Source organism: Dendrobates tinctorius, unplaced genomic scaffold, assembly GCF_039654945.1.
Source record: "Dendrobates tinctorius isolate UK_male_01 unplaced genomic scaffold, ASM3965494v1 ptg000059l, whole genome shotgun sequence".
In the NCBI taxonomy this organism is placed as follows: Eukaryota; Metazoa; Chordata; class Amphibia; order Anura; family Dendrobatidae; genus Dendrobates; species Dendrobates tinctorius.
In genome coordinates, this window is record NW_027361727.1 from 9,103,232 (window position 1) to 9,124,827 (window position 21,596).

Consider the following 21,596-nt stretch of genomic DNA (forward strand, 5'->3'; position numbering starts at 1 on the left):
GTACAGTATCTATTATGGTGACGGTTTGGCACTTTTGCTACACGTTGGTGCTGTGCTGGGGGAGTAGGTTGAGCAGTATCTTGCCTTGTCAGTCTAATTTGAGTACCACCATTCTTTGAGGATGTAAATCTGGCACCATCATGGGAAAAGGTTGTCCTATATACTCTAGGCAATGCCCGTGTATACGGGGTACTGCCTGACTTCTGCTTATATACAGCTCTGGCAAAAAAAAAATTAAGAGACCACCACATCAAATCCCTATCATGGGCAGCCCAATCTCCAGACCTGAACCCCAGTGAAAACCTCTGGAATGTAAACAAGAGGATGATGGATAGTCACAAGCCATCAAACAAAGAAGAACTGCTTACATATGTGTACCAGGAGTGGCATAAGGTCACCTAAAAGCAGTGTGACAGACTGGAGGAAAGCAGCCAAGACGCAGGAAAGCTGTGATTAACAATCATGGTTATTCCACAAAATATTGATTTCTGAACTCTTCCTGAGGTAAAACATTAGTATTGTTGTTTCTAAATGATTATGAACTTGTTTTCTTAGCATTATTTGAGGTCTGCAACCACTCTGCATTTTTTTGTTCTTTTGACCATTTCTCATTTTCTGAAATTCAATACAAAATTTATTGCTTGGAAATTCGGAGACATGTTTATAGAATAAAAGAGCAATTTACATTTTACTCAAAAATATACCTATAAAGAGGAAAAATCAGACAAAATGGAAATGTTGCAGTGGTCTCTTAATTTTTTTGTCAGAGCTGTATACTGGGTACTGCCTGACGTTTACCTACGGTATATATGGTGGGTACTGTGTATCCTCTTCCGGGTAGTACCGGGAGTCTTGTACGTCATTGCTCTGTGCTGGTGATAGCTTTCTGTTTCCTCTGGCTTCAAAACAGAATAATGTTCTGCCATCTCATCAAATAAACCTCTAACTGTTTACGTCCACAGCTAATTTTTCCTAGAAGGAATTCCACTAGGTATGAAGATATAAGCTGGTTTGTACCCTTGAAAAGGTTCCATAAGCTGCTCTCTCACATCAGGAGACCAGGACTGCAGTGATGAGGAGTAAGAGAATATGAGACCTGGATAACGGAGGGACATAATGAGAACAGAAGCAAGGCCAAATAAAGCAAAATGCCTCATGCTTCACCAATAAATAGAGTGAAATGAAAACTGCGTCATCATCATTATACTGTATTTAGTATTAATGGTATAATGATATTATGGTGACAGATGTAGTTATATTCTTGTACATAGGAGCAGTATTATAGTAGTTATATTCTTGTACATAGGAGCAGTATTATAGTAGTAATATTCTTGTACATAGGAGGCAGTGTTATAGTAGTTATATTCTTGTACATAGGAGGCAGTATTATAGTAGTTATATTCTTGTACATAGGGGCAGTATTATAGTAGTTATATTCTTGTACATAGGGGGCAGTATTATAGTAGTTATATTCTTGTACATAGGGGCAGTATTATAGTAGTTATATTCTTGCACATAGGAGCAGTATTATAGTAGTTATATTCTTGTACAAAGGAGCAGTATTATAGTAGTTATATTCTTGTACATGGGAGCAGTATTATAGTAGTTATATTCTTGTACAAGGGAGCAGTATTATAGTAGTTATATTCTTGCACATAGGGGGCAGTATTATAGTAGTTATATTCTTGCACATAGGGGGCAGTATTATAGTAGTTATATTCTTGTACATAGGGGCAGTATTATAGTAGTTATATTCTTGCACATAGGAGCAGTATTATAGTAGTTATATTCTTGTACATAGGAGGCAGTGTTATAGTAGTTATATTCTTGCACATAGGGGGCAGTATTATAGTAGTTATATTCTTGTACATAGGAGGCAGTATTATAGTAGTTATATTCTTGTACATAGGAGCAGTATTATAGTAGTTATATTCTTGTACATAGGAGCAGTATTATAGTAGTTATATTCTTGTACATAGGAGGCAGTGTTATAGTAGTTATATTCTTGTACATAGGAGGCAGTATTATAGTAGTTATATTCTTGTACATAGGGGCAGTATTATAGTAGTTATATTCTTGTACATAGGGGGCAGTATTATAGTAGTTATATTCTTGTACATAGGGGCAGTATTATAGTAGTTATATTCTTGCACATAGGAGCAGTATTATAGTAGTTATATTCTTGTACAAAGGAGCAGTATTATAGTAGTTATATTCTTGTACATGGGAGCAGTATTATAGTAGTTATATTCTTGTACATAGGGGGCAGTATTATAGTAGTTAAATTCTTGTACATAGGAGCAGTATTATAGTAGTTATATTCTTGCACATAGGAGCAGTATTATAGTAGTTATATTCTTATACATAGGGGGCAGTATTATAGTAGTTATATTCTTGTACATAGGGGCAGTATTATAGTAGTTATATTCTTGCACATAGGAGCAGTATTATAGTAGTTATATTCTTGTACAAAGGAGCAGTATTATAGTAGTTATATTCTTGCACATAGGAGCAGTATTATAGTAGTTATATTCTTGTACATAGGGGCAGTATTATAGTAGTTATATTCTTGTATATAGGTGCAGTATTATAGTAGCTATATTCGTGTACATAGGGGGCAGTATTATAGTAGTTATATTCTTGTACATGGGAGCAGTATTATAGTAGTTATATTCTTGTACATGGGAGCAGTATTATAGTAGTTATATTCTTGTACATAGGGGTCAGTATTATAGTAGTTATATTCTTGCACATAGGAGCAGTATTATAGTAGTTATATTCTTGCACATAGGAGCAGTATTATAGTAGTTATATTCTTGCACATAGGAGGGAGTATTATAGTAGTTATATTCTTGTACATGGGAGCAGTATTATAGTAGTTATATTCTTGTACAAGGGAGCAGTATTATAGTAGTTATATTCTTGCACATAGGGGCAGTATTATAGTAGTTATATTCTTGCACATAGGGGGCAGTATTATAGTAGTTATATTCTTGCACATAGGGGGCAGTATTATAGTAGTTATATTCTTGCACATAGGGGGCAGTATTATAGTAGTTATATTCTTGTACATAGGGGGCAGTATTATAGTAGTTCTATTCTTGTACATAGGGGCAGTATTATAGTAGTTCTATTCTTCTATGTAGGAGACGGTGTAGCAGTAAAAATTAAGATATATATAGCTACATCACTGTCCTCCATGTTTATGCATTTTTAGTGTTTATAGTTTGACTTTTAGTAGATGATGAGATTTTTAAACATGAGTTTCCAGGCATAAGGCTGAGTGCAGACGGACTTTTTGGCCCTGCGGATCTTTCCGCGCAGAATGGAAGAAATCCGCAGGTCAAATGACCTGCATTTTTCCTGCGGATTTCTTCCATTTTTCATGCGGTTTTCTTGCGGTTTTCCATTGCAGTTTTCCCCCTGCGGATTTGGTGACAGGGGAGATGGAAAATCGCACAAAAGAAGTAACATGCTGCGGATTTTGTACCACGGGAAAACCGTGCGGAAAAATCTGCAGCGTCTGCACAGCGGTTTTTTTTTCCATTCATTTTAAGGCTACTGTACATCACAATGCGGATATGCAACGTTTCTGTGCGGTAAGATCCGCTGCAAATCTGCATCGTGTGCACACAGCCTAAACTACGGGCTGCTGCAAGGCGAGAAAGATGATTCTTTCTCCAAATCAGATGCAATGAAAAAAAAAAGTATAAAACATTCATGTGGACTAGAAATGATAAGACTCATGTTAATTTAAGTATTTTGAGATGATGATAATTTCAGTTTCTCACATATAGTGTCACTATATGTCAGGTATGAAGGTAACAGATTAGACAATGATCTCTTATCTCCAGACTTAGGTCATGATGTCCCTAGCTGTGATCACTTTGTAATGAGCCTTCAGGATGTGACCCTGCCATATGTGAAAGTAGTGACGGTAATGGGTGTGTTCTTTTTTCCCTTGGATATTCACTAGATGATACAGGAAAGATGTATATCTTTGTACCGTGTTAGCCAGTAGATAGAAAAATATTCAGAACTGAGAGTCCTCAGTGGTTGATACCTTTTAATGGCTAACTGAAAAGATGGGAACACATTGCAAGCTTTCCAGACTACTCAGGTCTCTTCATCAGGCAAATACTAATACAAAATCTGAAGAATCACATATATATGCACAACACAGAACAGAAAAAATGCAATAGATAAGACAAGTGATGTGAAGCAGCAGAACTATCATTATGGGAGAGGGAGAAACATAAATATTGGACCAGTTCATAGATAAGGCGTCTGGATGTTTTATTGTCCTCTGATTGGGATCTCCTAATGTGTTGTGATGCCCCCACAAGGTCTTAGGAAGAGAAGAGTCTGTGAGTACAAGCTCATGATGACATTTGACACTCTCAATCATGGAATGAATGTGTCGCATGGATTTATGTCTTTTTACATCAATTAAGGAATTTGCTCCTAAGACCTTGTGGGGGCATCACAACACATTGAGTCCTTTACCCCGTGCACAACAGACTAGAGTACTGGCCGCATCTTTCTGCTTAGATTTTAGGGCTCATTCAGACATCGGTGATTTCTTTCGTATGAGAAAATCTGTCCAAGTTTCAAAAGTGATTTTTTTTTTTTTCTTTATCAGAGTTTGGCTCGTGCGTCAGTTTTTACCGTATGAGTTTGGTCCAAATCTCATCTGCTTTTCTCTGATGAGAAAAAAAAAAATTCTGTCTTCTCCTTCCTAGCCTCCGTGAAAAATGGACCTATAGACTTGCATTGCCGATTTAGATCTGACACCTGTATAAAGATTGGGCATGTCTCTGCAATTTTGCACAAAATGTGGGTACTGTGAAAAATTACAGACATGTGAACGACCCCATCCAGTATTATAGGTGCGAGTGCTATCCATGAAAAACATGGATTATAATTGTACACAAAATTATGACGTGTGAATGAGCCCTTAGTCAGATCTGAGTGTAAGATACTACTTTATTCACAATTTGATCTTTTCTGATGGCTTTTACACGTGTGACCCCGCAGGGAAGCAAAGAAATCACATGAGAAGGTTTTCTATGGATCAGTTTGTGTGAGTTGGGCCGATGAAATACACTCCATGATGTACTGACTTTCCGCGGGTCTCCAGCCCAAAGCTAAACTGCCTCTGTGGGTAGCCAGACCTGCGGACAGTACATCATTGACGTAATGGTGGGGGAGTGACTTCTTGGCACAGCCTGGCTCCACCTGACACCTGTGGATGGACGATTGGACAGTAGGGTTCACCTTGGCTTTATGGGGAAAATAGTTCACCTTCATTGTAGCGGTTTACCCTTTGGAACAAGGACAATGCACCATGCCACAAGGGTCATATGGTCACGGATTGGTCACAGGAACACGTTTGAGGGTTTTCTTGATTCCAGGCCTTTGCGGTCCTCAGATCTTAGTCCTATAGAGCACACCTGGGATGACGTAGACTGAGCTCAGAGCTTGTCAGTGTTTCCATCTAATTTGCAATTGCAAGAAGTTCTCCTGTCCGCATGAGCCAATATGTGCCAATATTCCTGCAGAACATATTCTACACCATCATGTTACTCTGTTACGGGTGTCTCCAATAAAGTGGTCACTTAGTGTGGTGTGGTCCGCATTGTATGGGCGATCTGTGTAAGAATGATCACATCACTGTTCTTAGTGCCAGGCGGGTGACTTGGATGGTTTGTTCTTGCACAGGAAGCCCCGCAGCTGCTGCCAGGTTGTGTTTGTTCATCTCTTGTGACAAAGAATGACTGTCAGGGTTTTGCCTTTTTGTCTTTTTTTTTTTTTAGTTTGTTGCATTTCAGGAGCTCAGAAGAAACTCGCAGATCCAAGGAGACAGAGAAGCCGTGGATGATGCATGACAATATTCAGTGCTCCATTCCTCTTGTCATCCTAGCATATAATGTCTTTATATAATGTGGCGGATCTGTGCCAATACAGTGCTTTTCTGATCTTGAGTTACAGCTTGTCTAATACTCTAGTCACATACAGAGCAGCATTCACAATTACTTCTCAGGCTGCATTAACGTGTCATACACTGAGCTGAGCCCCATATGATCATTGCCCTGTCCTGCTCGGAGCCTCATCTAATCTTTATCCTGTCCTGAACCCCCATGTGAACATAGCCCTTCCCTACGCCGAGCCCTCTTGTGATCTTCGCCATGTTCCCACCCCAAGTCTCATATGATCATCTCACTGTCCTGAGCCGAGCCCCCATGTGATTATTGCCTTGTCCTGAACTCCCATGTGAACATAGCCCTTCCCTGCTCCGAGCCCTCATGTGATCATTGCCCTTTCCTGCGCCAAGTCCTCGCGCGGCCATTGCCCTTCCGTGCAACGAGCCCTCGTGCAATCATTGCCCTGTCCTACGCCGAGCCCCCGAGTAATCTTCTAACTGTTCTGAGCCCCCATGTGAGCATAGCCCTTTCCTGGGCCTTATTCTCGTGTGATCATCGTCCTGTCCTGCACTGAGCACTCATGGAATCATCCACCTGTCCTCCACCAAGCCTCCGTGTAATCATCGCTCTGCTCAGTGCACCCATGTGGTCATAGCCCTTCCATGCACAGAGTCCTTGTGTGTGATCTTTGCCGTGTCCTACACTGAGCCCCTCTTTGATCTTTGCCCTGTCCAGCACTGAACGCCTTTGTGATCTTCGCCCTATACTGCACTGAACCCCCGTGTGATCTTCGCCCTGTCCTACACTGAGCCCCTATGGGACTTTGCCCTGTCCTGCGCAGAGCTCCCTTGTGATCTTCACCCTGTCCTGCGCAGAGCCCCCGTGTGATCTTCGCCTTGTCCTGCACTGATCCCCATTGTGATCTTCGCCCTGTCCTGCACCGATCCCCTTTGTGATCTTCGCCCTGTCCTGCACCGATCCCCTTTGTGATCTTCGCCCTGTCCTGCACTGATCCCCTTTGTGATCTTCGCCCTGTCCTGCACTGATCCCCCATGTGATCTTCGCCCTGTCCTGCGCAGAGCCCCCGTGTGATCTTCGCTCCGTCCTGCACTGATCCCCTTTGTGATCTTCGCCCTGTCCTGCACTGAGCCCCCGTGTGATCTTCGCCCTGTCCTGCACTGATCCCCTTTGTGATCTTCGCCCTGTCCTGCACTGAGCCCCCGTGTGATCTTCGCCCTGTCCTGCACTGAGCCCCCGTGTGATCTTCGCTCCGTCCTGCACTGATCCCCTTTGTGATCTTCGCCCTGTCCTGCACTGATCCCCCATGTGATCTTCGCCCTGTCCTGCACAGAGCCCCCGTGTGATCTTCACCCTGTCCTGCACAGAGCCCCCGTGTGATCTTCGCCCTGTCCTGCACTGAGCCCCCATGTGATCTTCGCCCTGTCCTGCACAGAGCTCCCGTGTGATCTTCACCCTGTCCTGCACAGAGCCCCCGTGTGATCTTCGCCCTGTCCTGCACTGAGCCCCCGTGTGATCTTCGCCCTGTCCTGCACTGATCCCCCATGTGATCTTCGCCCTGTCCTGCGCAGAGCCCCCGTGTGATCTTCGCTCCGTCCTGCACTGATCCCCTTTGTGATCTTCGCCCTATACTGCACTGAACCCCCGTGTGATCTTCGCCCTGTCCTGCACAGAGCCCCCGTGTGATCTTCACCCTGTCCTGCACAGAGCCCCTGTGTGATCTTCGCCCTGTCCTGCACTGATCCCCCATGTGATCTTCGCCCTGTCCTGCGCAGAGCCCCCGTGTGATCTTCACCCTGTCCTGCACAGAGCCCCTGTGTGATCTTCGCCCTGTCCTGCACTGATCCCCCATGTGATCTTCGCCCTGTCCTGCACAGAGCCCCCGTGTGATCTTCACCCTGTCCTGCACAGAGCCCCCGTGTGATCTTCGCCCTGTCCTGCACTGAGCCCCCGTGTGATCTTCACCCTGTCCTGCACTGAGCCCTTGTGTGATCTTCGCCCTGTCCTGCACTGAGACCCTTTGTGATCTTCGCCCTGTCCTGCACTGATCACCTTTGTGATCTGCGCCCCGTCCTGCACTGATCCCCTTTGTGATCTTCGCCCTGTCCTGCACTCATCCCCTTTGTGATCTGCGGCCTGTCCTGCACTGAGCCCCCATATGATCTTCACCCTGTCCTGCACTGAGCCCCCATATGATCTTCACCCTGTCCTGCACTGAACCCCTTTGGAATTGGATGAGACTTGTGGCTTCAGATTCACATGTTTGCAGTGGCCGCCTTCCCTGGGGCCTATAAATGACTCAGTGTCTGCTCTTTGGATTCTCGCTACATCCTGCATGATCCTCCCAGCAGCTAATCATCTGTTGCCGGACAAAAATAGAAGGATATTCTCAAAGGAGAATGGTACCTGTCCCTGATATAAAAGTGTCACCCTAGTCATACTCCACAACTTAAGTCATAGTCAATCAAGAGGAAGTGGAGGCGATATATTATCAACCATTTCAGGATGGGAAGAGCTAGACAATAGGGCAGGCAAGACAGTTTACTGCTCCCTGTTATCAGCATTTTCAGGTTAGGTAAAGGTTGTAGGACTTGTCGGAGAGGAAACAATACAGAATACTCTTCCCTAAATACAAGGGGATTGCAGAGAATTATTCACCCTGGTGAATATATATATTTTCTCTTATCGGTTCCCTCGCGGGGTTTTTATCTCATCTCTGCGCTGCCACGTCCAAATAATAGGAGAATCGTAATCACATTACTGTGCCTGGTACATTGTGTACTTGGCGATTAGATAAAACCTGAGGGATATAGGAATCCTTTTATTTCACTGCTCATCCTTCATAATGAGCCGTCAGCTGCTCGCCTCTCATCTTGGCAGCGAAAGTGATGGATAGGACAGGTCTGTGCCGCCGCTGGAGCCAAAAAATGTAACGGATGGGACAAAATATGGAGCTGATAATGGTGGCACAGCGGGCAAGCAATGGAGCTGTGCGTTGTGCTGTGAGGCTTCAGGCCAATGGTAGCGAAACTTACAGGGGGCACAATCCAGACCCTCATTAATGCTTTATCGGAATCGAGGAGGAAGATGGTACCGCTGCCTCCTGGTGCCCGAGTTACAAAGTTGGGTTGCAACTGCCAGGCTCGGCGCCATAGCAGTGACTGCTACAATTTGTACTCCTCTACAATAAACTTAAAGGGGCAGTGCACTTCTGTGATATTGATCTGGAGATCTGACCACCAGTGCCCCCACCGATCAGCTGTTTTTTTCTAGCTCATTACACTGGTAACATCCGGAACAGCACTGACTAGTGGCCATTCCCAGGTACTGCAGATCAGATATTGAACACTGAAATAGGAGCTGAGCTGCAGTACCCGGGAACGGCCACTACGCAGAGTATGGAGCTGTGCTGTTGTGACTTCTTTCACCATGCACAGGACTGACTGACCTGGATTATAGTTGTGTGTGTGTGTGTGTGTGTGTGTGTGTGTGTGTGTGTGTGTATATATATATATATATATATATATATATATATAATATATATAGCAAAACAACACATAGACCAGCTAACCTCGCAGCTCTGGATGGTACAGTCATATGTAAAAGTTTGGGCAGCCCTATTAATGTTAACCTTTTTTCTTTATAACAATTTTGGTTTTTGCAACAGCTATTTCAGTTTCATATATCTAATAACTGATGGACTCAGTTATATTTCTGGATTCAAATGAGGTTTATTGTACTAACAGAAAATGTGCAATCTGCATTTTAACAAAATTTGACCGGTGCAAAAGTATGGGCACCTCAACATAAAAGTGACATTAATATTTCGTAGATCCTCCTTTTGCAAAAATAACAGCCTCTAGTCGCTTCCTGTAGCTATTAATGAGTTCCTGGATGAAGGTATTTGTGACCATTCCTGTTTACAAAACAATTCCAGTTCAGTTAAGGTTGATGGTCACCGAGCATGGACAGCCCACTTCAAATCATCCCACAGATGTTCAATGATATTCAGGTCTGGGGACTGGGATGGCCATTCCAGAACATTGTAATTGTTCCTCTGCATGAATGCCTGAGTAGATTTGGAGCGGTGCTTTGGATCATTGTCTTGCTGAAATATCCATCCCCTGCGTAACTTCAACTTCGTCACTGATTCTTGCACATTATTGTCAAGAATCTGCTGATACTGAGTTGAATCCATGCGACCCTCAACTTTAACAAGATTCCCGGTGCTGGCATTGGCCACACAGCCCCAAAGCATGATGGAACCTCTACCAAATTTTACTGTGGGTAGCAAGTGTTTTTCTTGGAATGCTGTGTTTTTTAGCCTCCATGCATAACGCCTTTTTGTATGACCAAACAACTCAATCTTTGTTTCATCAGTCTACAGGACCTTCTTCCAAAATGTAACTGGCTTGTCCAAATGTGCTTTTGCATACCTCAGGCGACTCTGTTTGTGGCGTGCTTGCAGAAACGGCTTCTTTCGCATCACTCTCCCATACAGCTTCTCCTTGTGCAAAGTGCGCTGTATTGTTGACCGATGCACAGTGACACCATCTGCCGCAAGATGATGCTGCCGGTCTTTGGAGGTGGTCTGTGGATTGTCCTTGACTGTTCTCACCATTCTTCTTCTCTGCCTTTCTTATATTTTTCTTGGCCTGCCACTTCTGGGCTTAACAAGAACTGTACCTGTGTTCTTCCATTTCCTTACTATGTTCCTCACAGTGGAAACTGACAGGTTAAATCTCTGAGACAACTTTTTGTATCCTTCCCCTGAAAAGCTATGTTGAATAATCTTTGTTTTCAGATCATTTGAGAGTTGTTTTGAGGAGCCCACGATGCCACTCTTCATAGGAGAATCAAATAGGAGAACTACTTGCAAGTGGCCACCTTAACCCCTTTCTGATATCAGACGTACTATCCCGTCCATGGGACCCGGGCCCCTATGCCCATGGACGGGATAGTACGTCTACCGCGATCAGCAGCGCCCACGTGGTGAGCGCCGCTAATCGCGGCCGGGTGTCAGCTGATTATCACAGCTGACACCCGGCACAATGTGTCAGGGGCGGTCACGGACCGCCCCCGACACGTTAACCCCTTGCACACCGCGATCAAACACGATCGCGGTGTACCAGGGGTTAAAGGGAAGCATCGGCAGGGAGGGGGCTCCCTCCGTGCTTCCCTGATCCCCCATGGCAGTGCAATGTGCAGCGCTGCTGCGGGGGGCTCCTTTCCTGCAGGCCCCCGAATCCAAGATGGCGACGGGGGCCTTCGGGGGCCTGCAGGAAGCTGGCTTCCTCAGTGCCTGCAAAGCGCAGGCAAGAGAAAGTCTTCTTCAATGCCTGTGACAGATTGCTGATCTGTCACAGGACAGTGATGTCCCACCTGGGACTATTTAATAAAGTTAAAAAAAAATAAAAAAAAGTGTTAAAATAATTAAAAAAAAAATCGCCAAATAAATTAGAAAAAAAAAAAAAATATTCCCCCAAATAAATCCATTTTTTGGAAATAAAAAAAAACAAAAACAATAAAAGTACACATATTGGGTATCGCCGCATCTGTAACGACCCGCCCTATAAAACTGTCCCATTAGTTAACCTCTTTAGTGAACCCCTTAAAAAATAAAAATAAAAAACCAAGCAAAAAATAATGATTTATTATCATACCGCCAAACAAAAAGTGTAATAACGCGCGATCAAAAAGACGCATATAAATATCCATGGTACCGCTGAAAACGTCATCTTGTTCCACAAAAAACGAGCCACCACACAGCATCATCAGCGAAAAAATAAAAAAGTTATAGCTCGCAGAATAAAGCGATGCAAAAATAATTATTTTTTATATAAAATAGTTTTCATAGCATAAAACCGTCAAAACATAAAAAAATGACCTAAATGAGGTATTGCTGTAACCGTACTGACCCGAAGAATAAAACCGCTTTATCAATTTTACCGCACGCGGAACGGTGTAAACGCACTCCCCCAAAAGAAATTCATGAAACGCTGGTTTTTGTTCATTCTGCGTCCCAAAAATCGGAATAAAAAGCGATCAAAAAATGTCACATGCCCGAAAATGATACCAATAAAAACGTCAACTCGTCCCGCAAAAAATAAGACCTCACATGACTCGGTGGGTCAAAATACGGAAAAATTATAGCTCTCAATATGTGGTGATGCAAAAACTATTTTTACAATAAAAAGCGTCTTTTAGCGTGCGACAGCCGCCAAACATAAAAACCGCCATAAATAGTAAATCAAACCCCCCGTTATCACCCCCTTAGTTAGGGAAAAATAATAAAATAAAAAAAATGTATTTATTTCTATTTTTCCGCTAGGGTTAGGGTTAGGGCTGAGATTAGGGTTAGGGGTGTGTTGGGGTTCGGGTTGGAGTTAGAATTGGGGGTTTCCACTGTTTGGGCACATCAGGTGCTCTCCAAATGCAACATTGCGTCTGATTTCAATTCCAGCCAATTCTGAGTTGAAAAAGTCAAATGGTGCTCCTTCCCTTCCAAGCTCTGCCATGCGCCCAAACAGTGTTTTACCCCCACATATGAGGTATCAGCCTACTCAGGACAAATTGCAAAACAATTTTTGGGGTCCAATTTCTCCTGTTACCCTTAGGAAAATAAAAAATTGGGGGCAAAAATATCGATTTTTTTATTTTCACGTCCGAGCGTTATAAACTTCTGTGAAGCACTTGGGGGTTCAAAGTGCTCACCACACATCTAGATAAGTTCCGTGGGGGGTCTAGTGTCCAAAATGGGGTCACTTGTGGGGAGTTTCAATAGTTTAGGTACATCAGGGGCAATCCAAACGCACATGACACCCGCAGACCATTCCATCAGAGTCTGCATTCCAAAACGTCACTGCTTCCCTTCCGAGCCCCGACGTGTGTCCATACAGTAGTTTTCTCCCACATATGGGGTGTCAGCGTACTCAGGCCAAATTGGACAACAACTTTTGGGGTCCAATTTCTCCTGTTACCCTTGGGAAAATGAAAAAAATTGGGGACTAATTGATCATGTTTGTGGAAAAAATAAGAATTTTTTATTTTCATGCCCTGGCATTATAAACTTCTGTGAAGCCCTTGGGGGTTCAAAGTGCTCACCTCACATCTAGATAAGTTCCTTAGGGGGTCTAGTTTCCAAAATGGTGTCATTTGTGGGGGTTTCCACTGTTTAGGTACATTAGGGGCTCTCCAAAGGTAACATGACACCTGCAGACCATTCCATCAATGTCTGCATTCCAAAACGTCACTATTTCCCTTCCGAGCCCCGACGTGTGCCCATACAGTAGTTTTCTCCCACATATGGGGTATCAGCATACTCAGGACAAATTGGACAACAACTTTTGGGGTCCAATTTCTCCTGTTACCCTTGGGAAAATAAAAAAATGGTGACTAAAAGATCATGTTTGTGGAAAAAATACGAATTTTTTATTTTCACGCCCGGGCGTTATAAACTTCTGTGAAGCACTGGGGGGTTCAAAGTGCTCACCACACATCTAGATAAGTTCCTTGGGGGGGTCTAGTTTACAAAATGGTGTCATTTGTGGGGGGTTTCCACTGTTTAGGTACATCAGAGGTTTTCCAATCGCGACATGGTGTCCGATCTCAATTCCAGCCAAAAACGTCAAATGGCGCTGCTTCCCTTCCGAGCTCTGCCATGCACCCAAATAGTGGTTTACCCCCACATGTGGGGTATCAGCGTACTCAGGACAAATTGCACAATAACTTTTATGGTGCTGTTACCCTTGGAAAAATAAGAATTGAGGGTGAAAAGATCATTTTTGTTGAAAAAATATGATTTTTTAATTGTACGGCTTTATGTTATAAACTTCTGTGAAGCCCTTGGGGATTCAAAGTTCTCACCACACATCTAGATAAGTTCCTAGGGGGGTCTAGTTTCCAAAATGGTGTCATTTGTGGGGGGTTTCCACTGTTTTGGTACATCAGGGACTCTCCAAACGTGACATGGCGTCCGATCTGAATTCCAGCCAATTTTGCATTGAAAAAGTCAAACGGCGCTCCTTCCATTCTGAGCTCTGCCATGCGCCGAAACAGTTGTTCCCCCCCACAAATCAGGTATCAGCATACTCAGGACAAATTGCACAATAACTTTTGCAGTCCAATTTCTCCTGTTACCCTTGGTAAAATAAAAAAATTGAACCTGAAGTATTTTTTTTGTGAAAAAAAGTTGATGTTCATTTTTTTTTTAAATATTCAAAAAAATTCCTGTGACGCACCTAAAGGGTTAATAAACTTCTTGAATGTGGTTTTGAGCACCTTAAGGGGTGCAGTTTTTAGAATGGTGTCACTTTTGGGTATTTTCTATCATATAGACCCCTCAAAGTGGCTTCAAATGTGATGTGGTCCTAAAAATAAAATGGTGTTGTAAAAATGAGAAATCGCTGGTCAACTTTTAACCCTTATAACTTCCTAACAAAAAAAAATTTTGGTTCCAAAATTGTGCTGATGTAAAGTAAACATGTGGGAAATGTTACTTATCAAGTTTTTTGTGTGCCGTATCGCTGTGATTTAAGGGCATAAAAATTCAAAGTTGGAAAATTGCGACATTTTCAAAATTTTTGCCAAATTTCCATTTTTTTCACAAATAAACGCAAGTTATTTGAATGAAATTTTACCACTAACATGAAGTACAATATGTCACGAGAAAACAATGTCAGAATCACCGGGATCCATGGAAGCGTTCCAGAGTTATGACCTCATAAAGGTACAGTGGTCAGAATTGTAAAAATTGGCCCGGTCATGAACGTGCAAACCACCCTTGGGGGTGAAGGGGTTAAATACCTTTTCTCATGATTTGATACACCTGGCTATGAAGTTCAAAGCTCAATGAGGTTACAAAACCAATTTAGTGCTTCAGGAAGTCAGTAAAAAGTAGTTAGGAGTGTTCAAATCTAGAAAATGATAAGGGTGCCCATACTTTTGCACCGGTTAAATTTTGTTTAAATGCAGATTGCACATTTTCTGTTAGCACAATAAACCTCATTTCAATCCAGAAATATAACTGAGTCCATCAGTTATTAGATATATGAAACTGAAATAGCTGTTGCAAAAACCAAAATTGTTATAAAGAAAAAAGGTTAACATTAATAGGGGTGCCCAAACTTTTACATATGAATGTAAATACCTGTTTCCTCTATGTTGCACGGACCAAGACTGGGAACAAGTCCAACAATGTAGAAATCAAGGCAGAAAAGTCCAGCAAGCGGAAACATCAGGTGGTATAATAAAATCCAAGAATTTATATTGCAGATTATATACACACATACATACAGGGAGCGCCCCCTGGCTGCAGCTACAATTATGTCTATCAGTAAAACAAAGCTCTGACTAATAAAGTGAAATATTACAAAAAATATTCAGTGCAGAATTCCGGAGCTATTTAAATGCAAAAAATAAATATAAAAAAAACTAAATTAAAAAAAAAATGTAACTTCTAGTCCTAGGTTAGCACAGATACCACCGCTATACTGTGCTGACAATGGAGGCATCCTGGTTGCCGCTACATGGATATGTCATTTATGTACAGTATGGAAGACTTATTTGTTTGTACTGGATGGCTGCATCATGTCTATAGCATGACAGGGTTATTTATGTATACTTTGTGGTGGTATTGTGTACAATATGGCAGCATTATGTATACAAGATGGTGGCATGTGTACAGTATGGCTGTGTTATGTATACTAGATGGTGGTATTGTGTACAATATGGCAGTGCTTATATGTACTGTATGGTGGCATGTGTATACCATGTACTGGATGGTTGCATCATGTGTATAGTATGGCAGTGTTATGTGTGTTGGATGGTTACATCATGTGTTAAGTGTGGCAGTGTTATTTAGTTGTATTGGTGGTAGCATTTGTACAATACGGCAGTGTTATGTAAACAGGATGGTGGCATGTGCACTGTATAATAATAATAATAATAATTATAATATAATAATAATACATTTTATTTCTATAGCGTCGACATATTCTGCAGCACTTTACATTATAGAGGGGACTTGTACAGACAATAGACATTACAGCATAACAATAATCACATAGATTATAACAGATACCAAGAGGAATGAGGGCCCTGCTCGCAAGCTTACAATCTATAAGGAAAAATGGGGAGACATGAAAGGTGGGTGGTAACAGCTGCCCTGATTGTATGGACCAGCCATAATGTTAAGTGTGTAACAGTACAGACCCAGAGGGCTAATGGATGCATAAAGCATGTGGGGAACATGATGCGGGGAACCTGGTTATGGTAAAACTTTTGGCTGTGCCACACAGGGATAGATTAGGTTAATGTGTTGAGGCGTTAGGCCAGTCTGAATAAATGCGTTTTCAGGGCACGCTTAAAATTGTGGGGATTGGGGACTAATCGTATTGACCTGGGAAGTGCATTCCAAAGAATTGGCGCAGCACGTGTAAAGACTTGGAGACGGGAGTGGGAGGTTCTGATTATTGAGGATGCTAACCTCAGGTCATCAGCAGAACGGAGGGCACGGGTAGGATGGTATACTGAAACAAAGGAGGAGATGTAGGGTGGTGCTGAGCCATGGAGGGCTTTGTGGGTGAGGGTAATAAGTTTATACTGAATTCTGGAGTGGATGGGTAGCCAGTGTAATGACTGTCACAAGGTAGAGGCATCGGTGTAACGACTGGTGAGGAATATGATCCTGGCTGCAGCATTCAAGACAGATTGGAGGGGGGAGAGTTTGGTAAGAGGGAGACCGATTAGAAGAGAGTTACAATAGTCCAGACGAGAATGAATAAGATAAACAGTATGGAAGTGCTATTCATGTACACTTTACGGTGGTATTGTGTACAATATGGCAGTGTTATGTATACTGGATGGTGGTATGTGTACAGTATGGCAGCAGTATTTATGTATACTGGATGGTGGCGTGTGTACAGTATGTCAGTGGTATTTATGGATACTGGATGGAGGCATGTGTACAATATGTCAGCGGTATGTATGTATACTGGATGATGGCATGTGTACAATATGTCAGCGGTATTTGTTTACTGGATGGTGGCGTGTGTACAGTATGTCAGCGGTATTTAAGTATACTGGATGGAGGCATGTGTACAATGTCAGCTGTATTTGTTTACTGGATGGTGGCATGTGTACATTATGTAAGTGGTATATGTATACTGGATGATGGCATGTGTACAGTATGTCAGCGGTATTTATGCATACTGGATGGTGGCATGTGTACAGTATGTCAGCGGTATTTATGTTCACTGGATGGTGGCATGTGTACAGTATGTCAGCGGTATTTATGTTTACTGGATGGTGGCATGTGTACAGTATGTCAGCGGTATTTATGTTTACTGGATGGTGGCATGTGTACAGTATGTCAGCGGTATTTATGTATACTGGATGGTGGCATGTGTACAATATGTCAGCGGTATTTATGAATACTGGATGGTGGCATGTGTACAGTATGTCAGCGGTATTTATGTTTACTGGATGGTGGCATGTGTACAGTATGTCAGCGGTATTTATGCATACTGGATGGTGGCATGTGTACAATATGTCAGCGGTATTTATGTTTACTGGATGGTGGTGTGTGTACAATATGGCAGTGTTATGTATACTGGATGGTGGCATGTGTACAATATGTCAGCGGTATTTATGAATACTGGATGGTGGCATGTGTACAGTATGTCAGCGGTATTTATGTTTACTGGATGGTGGCATATGTACAATATGTCAGCGGTATTTATGTATACTGGATGGTGGCATGTGTACAGTATGTCAGCGGTATTTATGCATACTGGATGGTGGCATGTGTACAATATGTCAGCGGTATTTATGTTTACTGGATGGTGGTGTGTGTACAATATGGCAGTGTTATGTATACTGGATGATGGCATGTGTACAGTATGGCAGCGGTATTTATGTATACTGGATGATGGCATGTGTACAGTTTGTCAGCGGTATTTGTTTACTGGATGGCGGTGTGTGTACAGTATGGCAGCGGTATTTATGTATACTGCATGGTGGCATGTGTACAATTTGGCAGTGTTTATGTACTGGATGGTAGCATTAATTATCGTACAGTAATCCAACATTGTGCTGTATAGTAGCATTCATTATGTGTACACTACTGCAGCATGAATTACATGTATGTATGGTGGAGGAGGCTGCGGTGTCCATCGCTAATTGTATCTACCTCATTCAGGTATTGTCACCTTGTTTGTTTATATCTAACTTTTTAATCACATTGGAGCGGTTTACTCATAAGGATGGATTAGGGGACTTAGACTGGTCAGTCATGTTGCCGCTACATCTTTATAGGCCTATGATGTTTTCAGCTATATGAGATCCATGATCTGCTTTGTGGCCTAGAATTTTTTGAATTTTTTGTATTTTCTAATATTTTTGGTATTAAATGGATATAGGGACCCAGACTTGCAGATCATGTTACCGCTATATGTGAATTTATGTGATCCTTTATTTGTGATTTTTGTGGCTTTGAATTCAAACTACCTGCATTAGTTATTTGGGAACACTGTGCCTTCTACTGGGCAGTTTTTAGTGGTTTGCATTTTTATGTGTATTTAATAAACATGATATTTTAATATTTTTTCTGGATCTCTTTACTTCATTTCGGCAAGGGTTTATATGTAAGTCCGGAATATTGTTGTGTTCATAAGCATGAATTACATGTATGTATGGTGGCACAATTTAGATATACTGCTATACTCCACATACATTTGGTGATATTTGTAATCATTTTATGTTGAGTGTATAATAATATTTTCGATGTGAAGTTTTCCTTTCAATAGACATAATTCAGATACAATAGAATAGTAACTTCCAACACTAGAGGTTGACAATTTAGCACTGATGGATGACATTTCGTCTCATGCTCCCCATGTACGTGTCGTTCTAGGAGTGCATCGTGGACGAGGACTGCAGGGCCGGAGATTACTGTCACCTATCAAGTGATAACTACAGGTGCCTGCCGTGTATGGAGGAGGAGGAGGCGGTAAGAATGAAGGAGTTCTGACAAGTTTTAAAAGGTCTTTTACTAAAATAGAAGCAGTAAATTGGAATACACCAGTCACTTCAGGAGCTGCATTCACAATTCTCCTGGCTCTTACTCTTTAGCACCCTAAAAACAACATTTTAATGTGCAGCTCTGGATGTGAGTATAGAGATGGGGAGAACAATTGATGTGGAACTCCAGATGCAGGAAATCTACTAATGTCAGATGGTTTTAAAAGAGAGAGAGAGAAAAAAGTGACGATGAAATAAAATTTGACATTTCTTATAAAGTAGCGTAAAATTAGTGATTTACGTATTTGCCGCAATCTGTGGTTGCTTTTCTTATGAGATGTTCTCTTGGTTCTGCAGTGCACAAGGGACGGGGAGTGCTGCGAGGGGCGGCTGTGTGTGTGGGGACAGTGCAGAAAGTCCCCCAAGGGTCAGAGCGGGACGATCTGTGAAACTCGGCAGGACTGTGGCCCTGGACTGTGCTGTGCAATGCATACAAGTAACTATATACTCCTGCCTGTATGTGTCGTAGGATGCTGTGCGTATACTGTATTCAGCCTAATCATCAGCTGATTAGTTAGTGATGAGTCTTTGTAAGGGCCCCGTCACACATAGCGACTCATCAGCGATCCCGACAATGACAGGACCTTGTCAGGATCGCTGGTGTGTCGCTACATGATCGCTGGGTACCTTAGATACCAGCACGCTGGTGCAAGGAGCTGATAACCAAGGTAAACAGCGGGTTTCTAAGCGCAGCACCTCACTTAAAAACCCGCTGTTTACCTTGGATACGAGCCATGAGCTCGCTGATCGCTGCTCTCCCGCCTGCCACACGCAGCGATGCGTGTTGGCCAGCGGGAGATTTTAAGAACAATCAGCGATACCCGGCAGGTCGCTGATAAGAGTCACACACAGCGATCTCGCTGGTGAGATCGCTGAGGCGTCACAAAACTTGTGACTCAGCAGCGATCTCCCTAGCGAGATCGCTGTGTGTGACGGGGACTTTACTTGTCATCCAAATTTGCATTCAGAGTTCCTGGGATACTTTTCTTTTATGTTTTATTTCTCCTGTTTTTCAAAGAGCCCCCAATCTTTTTTTTTTTTTTTTTTTTGCATAAACATAGCCGCACAAGGGCTTGTTTTTTTGCCCTTTTTATAAAGTGCCCCAGAAGTCACTTCTTAACACAACAACACCACGACGCATGTTCTAATGGAGGATGACAGCAACATGATTCTAATGTGATATAACCTAGGATAAAAGAAAATGAGCAAATACCCAGCAGGAAGCACTAAGTAAATGGCACAAGTAAATAATATATGGGACTCACCTGACATTATTTTGATCAAAAAAGCATAAAAGCCATCCCATCGCGAAAACGTGTACCCCCCAATCGGGAAGGTCCTATAATGTAGGATAAAAACAAAATGAATAAATAAGCAAATAACACATGTAAGTAAATAAATCAGCAGTAAGTAAATAGCACTTGTAAATAATATAGGGGAATTAGGTGACTTTATTTTGATCAAAAAAGCCTAAAAGCCATCCTACCGCGACAAGGTGACCCAATCGGGATGGTCCTATAATGTAGGATAAAAACAAAATGAGTAAATATGTAAATAACACATGTAAGTATGTAAATAAGCAAATAGCACATGTAAATAATATGGGGACTTGACACTATTTTGATTAAAAAAAAGAAAAAAAAACATAAAAGCCATCCCACCGCGACAAGGTGACCCAATCGGGATGGTCCTAACTCTTGTATGTGCCAACGGGCTGCATTAAATGGGGCAAAGCAGAATCCAGCCCTGATTGTTTAGACACCTGCCTGTGAAAAGTTATGCAATTTTAAATGTTGATGCCCTAGATCAACAACACCACCTAAATGGTTAAACAGGAGCAGGTTGCTGCTTTTAGTACTGCGGCTGCTTCATTCTGGAAGGGGTCTGAGACTGATCACGCTGATGGGGTTAGGATAAAGACCACAGTCAGTGATCTCAGGAAACCAGTGCTGTGTGGCCTCAAATGTCTCTGCTGCCCCCTAGTGGCCACTGACCATGCAGCGCAGGCTCTTGTTGCAAAATTTATGCTACACATAAGTATTTGGCCTTCGAAAAGTTTGTCGAAACAGATTAAAACGATTGTGATCCTTCTAGTCAGCAGCCAGAACAATTCTAATTGCAGCTTTGGATGTGAGTCTAGAAAAGCTGCAATAAATCTCAAGATAAGTAAGGTAGATGCATATTATAAATAAATGCAAACTGTGAAATAAGATACATAATGTTGTGCTTGTGGCAGCTTCACTGTCTCCGATTACTGCTCTGGTCTTCCTGCAGGTCTCCTGTTTCCTGTGTGCACCCCGCTGCCTGGTGAGGGGGAACAGTGCCAAAATCTGAACCCATTACTAGATCTCTTCGCTTGGGAGTTAGAATCTGATGCCCCTGCGAACCTTTGCCCCTGCCCACGAGGACTTGTCTGCCAGCCTCAAAGGTGACTAGCATGCAAACAGTTAATGCGACAGGCATGATGCTCACAGGGTCTCATTTCTTGTGTCTGTAAATGGTGGAACAGAAAGCAAATAAATTTGGCAGAAATACACACTGTAGGTCCGGCTAAGACCCGAGAGTTGATCCTCG

General features: G+C 42.5%; 1 protein-coding gene across 1 annotated transcript in view; it reads left to right on the forward strand.

Annotated features, from left to right (window-relative positions):
* Positions 1 to 21,596, forward strand: part of DKK3 (dickkopf WNT signaling pathway inhibitor 3) — a 47,923-nt gene that overhangs the window by 19,765 nt on the left and 6,562 nt on the right. Inside the window, exons 5-7 of the mRNA XM_073578371.1 lie at positions 18,856 to 18,951; positions 19,320 to 19,458; positions 21,297 to 21,450. Coding sequence (XP_073434472.1) covers positions 18,856 to 18,951; positions 19,320 to 19,458; positions 21,297 to 21,450 — 389 coding nt within the window. The remainder of the gene's footprint in view (positions 1 to 18,855; positions 18,952 to 19,319; positions 19,459 to 21,296; positions 21,451 to 21,596) is intronic.